General features: G+C 34.5%; 2 protein-coding genes and 1 pseudogene across 2 annotated transcripts; all 3 read left to right on the top strand.

The window, feature by feature from the left end:
* Positions 1-243: 243 nt before the first annotated feature.
* LOC116024223 (lysosomal Pro-X carboxypeptidase-like) lies at positions 244-4,668 on the top strand. The gene is made up of 9 exons (XM_031265122.1): positions 244-654; positions 753-939; positions 1,037-1,170; positions 1,249-1,361; positions 2,206-2,443; positions 3,127-3,282; positions 3,818-3,897; positions 4,000-4,049; positions 4,532-4,668. The coding sequence occupies exons 1-9, from the start codon at positions 244-246 to the stop codon at positions 4,666-4,668; spliced, it is 1,506 nt and encodes a 501-aa protein (XP_031120982.1).
* A 742-nt stretch (positions 4,669-5,410) lies between these two features.
* Positions 5,411-6,889, top strand: LOC116024222 (lysosomal Pro-X carboxypeptidase-like). Its single transcript, XM_031265121.1, has 4 exons — positions 5,411-5,827; positions 5,928-6,114; positions 6,215-6,348; positions 6,773-6,889. Exons 1-4 carry the CDS (start codon positions 5,411-5,413, stop codon positions 6,887-6,889), a joined length of 855 nt encoding a protein of 284 aa, XP_031120981.1.
* A 550-nt stretch (positions 6,890-7,439) lies between these two features.
* LOC116024221 lies at positions 7,440-11,060 on the top strand (annotated as a pseudogene).

The raw sequence follows: 11,060 nt of genomic DNA, 5'->3' as shown, positions 1-11,060 counted from the left end.
ACCCCTTTAGTATATTAATGAAATCTTTTAAAACTTTAAAGAATTTATTGAAGTCTTAATTAAACACACCCCCTTAGTATATTAATGAAATGTGGTGAGATTGGTGCTTGGGGTAAGAAATAAGAATAAATCCATGCCAGCCCAATCCCCTAGCTAGTTTTAGTATAAATATTTGAGATCAGGCAGAAGCTGAGATCATATTTTACAAGCTAGCATAGCTAGGAATCTCAGCCTTGAATTGCCATGGAATATTGCTTAACACTTGTTATTCAATGTCTGTCTCTTCTTCTTATTCTCTCCTCAACAACTTCCCTTTCTAAAACCATACACAAAATTCCCAGGCTCACTCCATTCTACGCCTCAATTCTACGCCAGCGAGACTCTTCTTCGTCTGCTACTCAAGTCCTTCTTTCTCCTGATTTCAGAACCTATTATTACGATCAAACGTTGGATCACTTCAATTACAGATCTCAAAGCTATGACACCTTCAAACAGAGATACATAGTCAACTCTAAGTTCTGGGGTGGCGCCCAATTCAACTCCCCTATCTTTGCATGGCTCGGCGCCGAAACTCCAATTGACTATGATCCTATAGGCGTTGGATTTCTCACTGACAATGCCCCTGGTTTTAAGGCTCTTCTGGTCTACATAGAGGTAATACTATAATTGAAGAATGAATGTGTTCAGTTTCAATTAAAAAGTTTGAGCTCACATTAAAATTTAGATCCATATTTTATCGGGTAATCATGTAGCATAGGTACTATGGGGAATCCATACCATTCGGGAACATGGAAGAAGCTCTAAGAAAGGAGACCATTCGTGGCTATTTGAACTCCGCTCAAGCTTTGGCTGATTATGCAGAACTGTTGTTATATATAAAGAATACTTACTCAGCCCAAGATTCTCCCATCATTGTTGTTGGAGGATCATACGGAGGAAGTAAGTACAAGATTACCCTTTTTTCCCTTGCTAGAGATAATTTGGTGGTTTTGGCAGCAATTAAATTAAAGCTTGAGTGTTGTATTATTTCCTGAAGTGCTTGCTTCGTGGTTTCGGTTGAAGTATCCACACATTGCTCTTGGTGCCTTAGCTTCATCAGCTCCCATTTTCTACTTTGATAATATTACACCACAAAATGGATATTATTCCGTAGTGACCAAAGACTTTAGGGTAAGTATTCAAACTTTCTGTCTTATCATATAATATGTTGATTTTTGCAAGCTTGAATTTTCTGAATGTTGGTTGCAGGAAGTTAGTGAGAGTTGTTATCAAACTATAAAACAATCCTGGTCCATTATTGACACAATTGCTTCCCAGTCAAACGGCCTCTCCATTCTCAGTCGCAAGTTCAATCTTTGTCAGTATGTATTAATTCTCATCATATATATATATATATATATATATATAAAGGATCAGGTGCCTAAAAGATGGATTTAATCTCAGTCCTTGATCTAATCAAAATCAACAATCCAGATTGAAGAAAACTTATTAAAAAAAAAAAGCAGTGGCAATTTGATCATTTTTAATTTTGTACTTTTGAAAGTTAAGGTGTATAGTTTTTGTGCTTAAAGTGTGTCAATTTAATACTTAAAGTGAGTGGTTTTTGTGCTTAAGGTGCATTAGTTTTTCAGTTGAGAACTTTACATTTTTTGTTGAAACTTAAGGTGCGTCTTTCCATAGCTTAAGATGCATCTTTTTTACACTTAGTGCATGATTTCTGTGATTAAGGTGCGCTTTTGGTTGAAACTTAAGGTGCGTCAAGTCTAAAGTTTAAGGTGCGTCTTTCCATAGTTTAAGGTGCATCTTTGTAACACTTAAAGGTGTTCCATGTTTAACAATGAAGGTGCGTCGTCATTTTAACACTTAAGTGCGTCATCCTACAACTTATGGTGCACCATTTTTATACTTTGCTTCTTTCAACTCATGACACACCTTTTTTTAATTGATTTGAATTGTTGATCTATTTTTATCAACGGCTCAGATCTCACCCCATATCAAGCTCTAAGATCAATAAGAAGTGGAGACCAATGTGAACCATCTATATATATGTTTCATTATAAATAACAAATACTTTATTCTTGGTTAGTATTGCATTTTTTAAGTATTCCATTTTAATCTTGACGTGACCCATCTCACAAATTCTGATCCATGAGATACCCTCACATGAGAGTCACTCAAACTTTTATTTTGTGCGTTTATATTTAGGGACTTAACCTCGTCTTGGGAGCTAAAGAGTTACTTGAATTCGATATACGCTGAAGCTGCTCAATATGACGGACCGCCGAAATATCCAGTGACGGAGGTGTGCGGTGGCATAGACGGCGCACCCAAAGGGGCTGATATTCTTGATCGGATACACGCTGGTGTCGTCAGCCGTAGAGGGAATCAAAGTTGCTATAGTCGTCTTTACACCGGCATTGATATTTCAGGATGGAGATGGCAAGTAAGTAAACATTTTCTCATTTCTGGGAAGGTTAATATGTGATGGAATTAATTGACCAGACCAAACCAAAGCATTCTAAATAGAAAATTAAGAATAAGATAATGAAGAAAATAAAGAAATAAGACAAATATTTTGCTAGAAGGTCTCTTGGATAAATGTTTGTATAGTATAAAGATGTGTAAGAGAGAACATGATGTTGTCTTGCCTAAACCAGGCCTAATTATAAAAAGTAATCTCTTAACAAACCCCCTAAAAATAAAATGGCCCTTGAGACTAGGTCAAGGTTCAATCGACCCCCTCCCCGGCTTGGAGATTATCCGGTGGTCGATCTTAATGGATGGCCAAGGCAAGCCCTGAGGTCCTTCATGTCCCAACCGGGCAGCTATTGTCCCCTGGCCTTGTTCTTCGGTCCTTCACGCTCGGGCAGCTAATGTCCGCGGGCCTTGTTCTCCCGTCCTTCATGCCTTGCCTAGGGAGCTATTGTTCCCGATGTTGAGCATAAATAATATATAAACATAAATGTGCAATCCAACTACTCTCTGATCTATCCGTGTCCCATCAACTCTCGCATCCCGCATGAGCTACATACTTAGACTTTTCTTATTGGGTTGTGCTTGATGTCTCCATCAATATGTAATATAATGATACAATTTGGCTTAGAAATGAGAGATTTTGGTGTGTAGACTTGTAGTGAAATGGTGATACCGATTGGGCGCGACAGCGGCGACACCATGTTCTATCCAGCTCCTTTCGACCTACAACAATTCTCTCAATACTGCATTAATCTCTTCCATGTTCCACCTCGACCACATTGGATCACAACCTATTACGGCGGACATGTATGTTCTTCAAATATTTTTTTCCAAAACAAATTTTCCAATTGTCCTACACTTTTTTGGCGTGGTTGCACAGCAACAGGAGGCATTAATAAAAAAATTCATGCATATATAAAAGCAAGCTTTAATTTGTGGGTCACATTTGTGTTAGACCATTTCATGGATCTTTATCAATGAGATGAGTCGGGTTGGGTCGAGTCAATATACAAATGTACTACTTATACTAGCAAATGTAATACTAAATCAGGAATAAAATTTTTGTTACTAAGGAAAAATGTAATAATTTTGAGTACAAATGTAATATTTTTATATTTTAATGTAAAAGTATTGCATTTTTCTTCAAAAGTATTACATTTTCACATATTAGTAATAATATTTTATTGTTCATTTAGTATTACATTTGCTAGTATAAGTATTGCATTTCATTTTGACATGACCCGTCTCACGGACAAGAATCTGTGAGATGTTCACACACAAATTTTTGCCTTAATTTATATATTGTTTTATAAGAGTATTGTATGACAAATTTAAATTGCAGGATATTAAACTAGCTTTGAGCAAGTTTGGTAACAACATCATTTTCTCCAATGGACTAAGAGATCCATATAGTAGCGGAGGGTAATTTATAATGGCATTCTTTTAAGTTTCTTTTTTTTTTTTTATTTATTAATCAACCATCATATCTTATGTTATTCTTTTATATTTCTTGTAAATTGACAGGGTTTTGGAAAACATATCAGATACTATACTTGCCGTCTCTACCCGTAATGGTATGTTGGTTTTTATATGTGTTGGGGTAAGAGACAGGTTCAAGCCAGAACAAGTATTTTGAAAAAATAAAAATAAATAAATAAAAAAGAAAGAAATTAGCCATTGATTTGAGATAATCAATAATTCAAGATTTCTTTTAGATAATGTAGTGAAAACTTTGTAATTATTGCAAATTCTGAAAGTGCACGGAGCAAAATTTCACGGTACATATGATAATATGTATCAGTGCATTTAGATATTCAAAAGTGCACTCAAGTCAGATGCACTTTAACATATATCAACATTAGCACCGTGAATCTTTGCCCAGTACACTTGTGGAATTTGCCATAATCACTAATTTTTCATAGCATTTTTTTTCCTTAATTTTGAGTCGTTATCACCCCTATCAACGGCTAGCATTAGTCTATATTATATTTTTACAGAAAGTATTATTCTTATATGACAAATTGATAAAAGTACAATTTTGTTGGCGGTGTTGTAGGGTCTCACTGTTTGGACTTGCTAGGGAAGAGAGAAACAGATCCAGACTGGTTAACTGAGCAACGGAAAACAGAAGTTGAGATAATACAACGTTGGATAACAAATTACTATGCTGATCTTCAAGCACTCAAGAAATAGAAGACAACAATGTTTCATTGAATTACATATACACTGTTATAAATATTTATTTAAGTATGGCCATTATCCCACTAACTCCTATTTTAGTGGTATTTACATTATTAGTTATCATGTTGTATATATGGTAATAAGTTATTAAAAAAATTGCGATTCTGAGTTCTCCATGGTCTTTCCTCTCTTCTTTCATGTATTATTTCTACGATTACACAAGAAAATTAATTAAAATGTTTCATTCATTTAACCTGACGTGCACCAAAAATCAGGGCCTGTTTTTTTATTTGCGGGGCCCTATGCTAATAACTAAGTGAGGCCCTATCAACGTATAAATAAACTGTGAATTGAAGAAAAATTGTAAAGAGAAAAATGCAAAAAAACTTAATTTTGGGCCAATATAACCACAAATACATATACTAACTATTAGGTCAGAATTGGATTCGGGACCCTCAAAATTTTGGGGCCTTGTGCGGTTGCACATCTTGCAAGCCCTAAAATCCGGCCCCGCCAAAAATGATAAATACTTAATTGATAAAATTTAATAGATTCCCTGTTAGTCTAGAAAAAAAAAGAATCTTACCTGACCTTCTACAGGTAGAATTAGATTTCAATTTACACAAACTTTCCTAATTCATACCAAAATAGGAATAATTTTACAAACTTTCTTGGCCATCCATCATATAATAAATAGCCATAATAATATACACGGCATATATCTCAGTCTTGAATTTCAATTATATTCCTTGCAATGGAGTTGTTAAGAGTTGTAATTCAATGCCTCTTTCTTCTCATTCTCTTCTCCAAAACTTCCCTTTCTCTAACCCCACACAAAATTTCTCGTCTCACTCCGTTCTACCGCTCTATCCTACGACGACAATATCGGTCTTCTTCTTCTTCCGACAGGACTACTTCTGCTACCTCTGACACTCAATTCAAAACCTATTATTACAACCAAACATTGGATCACTTCAATTATGGACCTCAAAGCTATGCCACCTTCAAACACAGATACATAGTCAACTCCAACTTCTGGGGTGGCGCCCAATCAAACTCCCCTATCTTTGCCTGGCTCGGCGCTGAATCTTCCATCGACTCTGATCCTCTAGGCATCGGATTTCTCACTGATAATGCCCCTCGTTTTAAGGCTCTTCTTGTCTACATAGAGGTGATACGATGATATATTTGAGGTTTATTAGTATAATAACATAGTACTAATATTAATGCTCCATGCAACTCTTTTTCATTATATTATCTTAATCATGCAGCATAGGTACTACGGGGAATCAATTCCATTCGGAACCATGGAAGAAGCTATGGATGATGACACCACTCGTGGCTATTTCAACTCGGCTCAAGCTTTGGCTGATTATGCAGAGGTATTGTTGTACATAAAAAAGGAATACTCGGCTCAAGATTGTCCCGTCATTGTTTTCGGAGGATCATATGGAGGAAGTATGATAATATATTTTTTATTCTTTATTTTCTTGAGTTCAAATATTTTTATTTTATTTCCAGAGGAATTAAAGTATGGATTTTGTATTATATTGTGAAGTGCTTGCTTCGTGGTTTCGGTTGAAGTATCCACATGTTTCACTGGGTGCCTTGGCTTCCTCAGCTCCTGTTCTCTACTTTGACGATATCACACCACAAAATGGATACTATTCCATAGTAACTAAAGATTTTAGGGTAAGCATGCATGCAATCAAACTTTCCATTATATAATGATAATGATTTTTTGATACCAATAAGAAGTATTGTATAATTAGAATTAGATTTTTTTTGAAAATTATAATTAGAATTAGATGAACATTATAATAATAGGGGTTATTATATTATTAGAATCAAAGAAACATTAGAATATAAATTATTACTACGTATATTATTAGAATTAGTAGAATATTAGAATTGGATAGACTTTAAGAATACAATGTTATAAATAATAGGCATGTCATATATTGAAAAACCAGACTACCAGTGAACCATAATAATAATGTAATGTTTTCATATTTTACCTTACATTCTATTTTTATATTCTCTTTCCCAGTTCCTGATTGGGATAAAAGATCATATCATTTTTTGTTGAATATAATTTTTTGAATATTGGTTGCAGGAAGTTAGTGAGAGTTGTTATCAAACTATAAAAAAATCATGGTCCATTATTGACAAAATTGCTTCCAAGCCATATGGCCTCTCTATTCTCCGTCGCAAGTTCAAGCTTTGCCGGTAAGTTTTAATATAATTCTCGTCAAATATTGCATTTATTTGTACACAAACTCGATTAAAAGAGTATTGACAAAAATCTAACTCGAGGATGTATATGTTTTGAATTATATATACAAAGTATGCATTTATCTATCCATCTATCTATATATATATATATATATATATATATATATNAATGCAAAAAAACTTAATTTTGGGCCAATATAACCACAAATACATATACTAACTATTAGGTCAGAATTGGATTCGGGACCCTCAAAATTTTGGGGCCTTGTGCGGTTGCACATCTTGCAAGCCCTAAAATCCGGCCCCGCCAAAAATGATAAATACTTAATTGATAAAATTTAATAGATTCCCTGTTAGTCTAGAAAAAAAAAGAATCTTACCTGACCTTCTACAGGTAGAATTAGATTTCAATTTACACAAACTTTCCTAATTCATACCAAAATAGGAATAATTTTACAAACTTTCTTGGCCATCCATCATATAATAAATAGCCATAATAATATACACGGCATATATCTCAGTCTTGAATTTCAATTATATTCCTTGCAATGGAGTTGTTAAGAGTTGTAATTCAATGCCTCTTTCTTCTCATTCTCTTCTCCAAAACTTCCCTTTCTCTAACCCCACACAAAATTTCTCGTCTCACTCCGTTCTACCGCTCTATCCTACGACGACAATATCGGTCTTCTTCTTCTTCCGACAGGACTACTTCTGCTACCTCTGACACTCAATTCAAAACCTATTATTACAACCAAACATTGGATCACTTCAATTATGGACCTCAAAGCTATGCCACCTTCAAACACAGATACATAGTCAACTCCAACTTCTGGGGTGGCGCCCAATCAAACTCCCCTATCTTTGCCTGGCTCGGCGCTGAATCTTCCATCGACTCTGATCCTCTAGGCATCGGATTTCTCACTGATAATGCCCCTCGTTTTAAGGCTCTTCTTGTCTACATAGAGGTGATACGATGATATATTTGAGGTTTATTAGTATAATAACATAGTACTAATATTAATGCTCCATGCAACTCTTTTTCATTATATTATCTTAATCATGCAGCATAGGTACTACGGGGAATCAATTCCATTCGGAACCATGGAAGAAGCTATGGATGATGACACCACTCGTGGCTATTTCAACTCGGCTCAAGCTTTGGCTGATTATGCAGAGGTATTGTTGTACATAAAAAAGGAATACTCGGCTCAAGATTGTCCCGTCATTGTTTTCGGAGGATCATATGGAGGAAGTATGATAATATATTTTTTATTCTTTATTTTCTTGAGTTCAAATATTTTTATTTTATTTCCAGAGGAATTAAAGTATGGATTTTGTATTATATTGTGAAGTGCTTGCTTCGTGGTTTCGGTTGAAGTATCCACATGTTTCACTGGGTGCCTTGGCTTCCTCAGCTCCTGTTCTCTACTTTGACGATATCACACCACAAAATGGATACTATTCCATAGTAACTAAAGATTTTAGGGTAAGCATGCATGCAATCAAACTTTCCATTATATAATGATAATGATTTTTTGATACCAATAAGAAGTATTGTATAATTAGAATTAGATTTTTTTTGAAAATTATAATTAGAATTAGATGAACATTATAATAATAGGGGTTATTATATTATTAGAATCAAAGAAACATTAGAATATAAATTATTACTACGTATATTATTAGAATTAGTAGAATATTAGAATTGGATAGACTTTAAGAATACAATGTTATAAATAATAGGCATGTCATATATTGAAAAACCAGACTACCAGTGAACCATAATAATAATGTAATGTTTTCATATTTTACCTTACATTCTATTTTTATATTCTCTTTCCCAGTTCCTGATTGGGATAAAAGATCATATCATTTTTTGTTGAATATAATTTTTTGAATATTGGTTGCAGGAAGTTAGTGAGAGTTGTTATCAAACTATAAAAAAATCATGGTCCATTATTGACAAAATTGCTTCCAAGCCATATGGCCTCTCTATTCTCCGTCGCAAGTTCAAGCTTTGCCGGTAAGTTTTAATATAATTCTCGTCAAATATTGCATTTATTTGTACACAAACTCGATTAAAAGAGTATTGACAAAAATCTAACTCGAGGATGTATATGTTTTGAATTATATATACAAAGTATGCATTTATCTATCCATCTATCTATATATATATATATATATATATATATATGTATGTATGTATGTATGTATGTATATATGTATGTATGTATGTGTGTGTGGTGTGTTGTAATAGTACAGTGAGTTTGTGCAAATTTCCCCGTCTAGCTTTTACCCTTCAATTTGTTTAAAGCTTTTACCGTGTGAGCGTTGATGTTTAGGGATTTAAACTCGTCATGGGAGCTAAAGGATTACTTGGATGAGATCTATTGTGAAGCCGCTCAATATAACTTGCCACCGGAATATCCAGTGACGATGGTGTGTGGCGCCATAGATGGCGCGCCCAAAGGGGCTCATATTCTTGACCGGATACATGCGGGTGTCGTAGCCAGCGAAGGGAATCAACCTTGCTACGATGTTTCCGCTGGAGAGACGCCGCCAGCATCGCCCGGAGAGGATGATGAAATTTGGGGATGGAATTGGCAAGTAAGTAAACACTACTACTGTTCTGCCTCTAATTTATGGGGAAGACTATTATCAATAGTAATACCACCAGGGTCCAGAATTGGTGGATCTTACTCCTTTAATTTGAATCCGCTGTTAATATATGTTTGTGTTAATATATTGGTCTTGTTTGGTAAAATAATTAGCCTATTAATCAATTTTGACTTATTTGATTAAAGCAACTTTTTCAATTAGCTTTTTTTTAAAAAAAAAATTATACCAAACAAATTAACATCTAATTTACCAAATACTTTTCTACAGCTAATGTTATCAACTAGTTATACCTTCTAACTCAATCAGCTAACAGCTAACAGCTCATAGTCATTTACCAAACAGGACCATTATGTACTTTCAATTAATCTGTTAATTAAATATTATAGCTGTAAAAATGGCGCTTAGATGTCAGTTGGCCACGTAAATTATCACTGTAACCGGTGTTCTAGGCAGCATAGGTGCCAAACTAGAATGTTTAGTCAACCAATTAACTATTGTTCTGTTTTATATATATATATATATATAAATGAGTTATTTCACTCAAAATGATGTGATTTTAAGTGAAATAACCTTAAATTGTGTCTCAATGAGGGTCAAACCCAGACTCAGAGTAATAGAGTTAGTAGTATTCAAAAAAAAAAAAAAACCTTAAATTGTGTGACAAATCAATATGTTCTTTATACAATTTACAATTCTGGTGTGTAGACTTGTAGTGAACTGGTGATTCCGATTGCGAAAGGCAATGACTCCATGTTCGATCCAGCTCCTTTCAATCTGCAGCGATATTCCCAGTTAGTTCTGCATTGATAACTTCGGCGTTCCACCTCGGCCACACTGGGTTACAACCTATTACGGAGGACACGTATGTTCTTCAACTTTTTTTTTCTTTTTAACATGGTTACATTGGAATATATATATGCAGCATCGAAATTTCTTCATGTATGCATATGAGCTAGCTTTAACTTATATTATTATATGATAACTTAAAATTGCAGGACATTAAATTTGTTCTTCGGAATTTTGGTAGCAACATCATTTTCTCTAACGGACTGAGAGACCCATATAGCATTGCTGGGTAATCTAAAATCTCATTCTTTTTAGTTAATAAAAAAATTCCACCCTCCATAACTTATGTTATTCTATTTGCTTTCTTGTCTTTGTGGATTGACAGAGTTTTGGAAAACATATCGGATACTATACTTGCGGTTTATACCCAAAATGGTATGTTCATCAATATGTATATACATGTTGTCGGTCAACATTTATCCCTTTCATACTAAATAGAACTATGCATACATGTTGTACTAAATACGGTCAAATTCTTGTCTTCATAGTACTCGGTGCAAATGGCCCGATGTTGATCATATATATAAAAAAATTGATGAAAGTATAAATTTGTTTGGAGTGTTGTAGGCTCTCATTGTCTGGACTTAGATGGGGAAAGAGCTACGGATCCGAATTGGTTAACCGAGCAACGGAACAAGGAGATAGAGATAATACAAGGTTGGATAACTAAGTACTATGCTGAACTTCAAGCCCTCAAGAAGTAG

Source organism: Ipomoea triloba, chromosome 7 (genome assembly GCF_003576645.1).
Source record: "Ipomoea triloba cultivar NCNSP0323 chromosome 7, ASM357664v1".
Classification (NCBI taxonomy): domain Eukaryota; kingdom Viridiplantae; phylum Streptophyta; class Magnoliopsida; order Solanales; family Convolvulaceae; genus Ipomoea; species Ipomoea triloba.
This window is presented reverse-complemented; position numbering and strand designations above follow the sequence as displayed.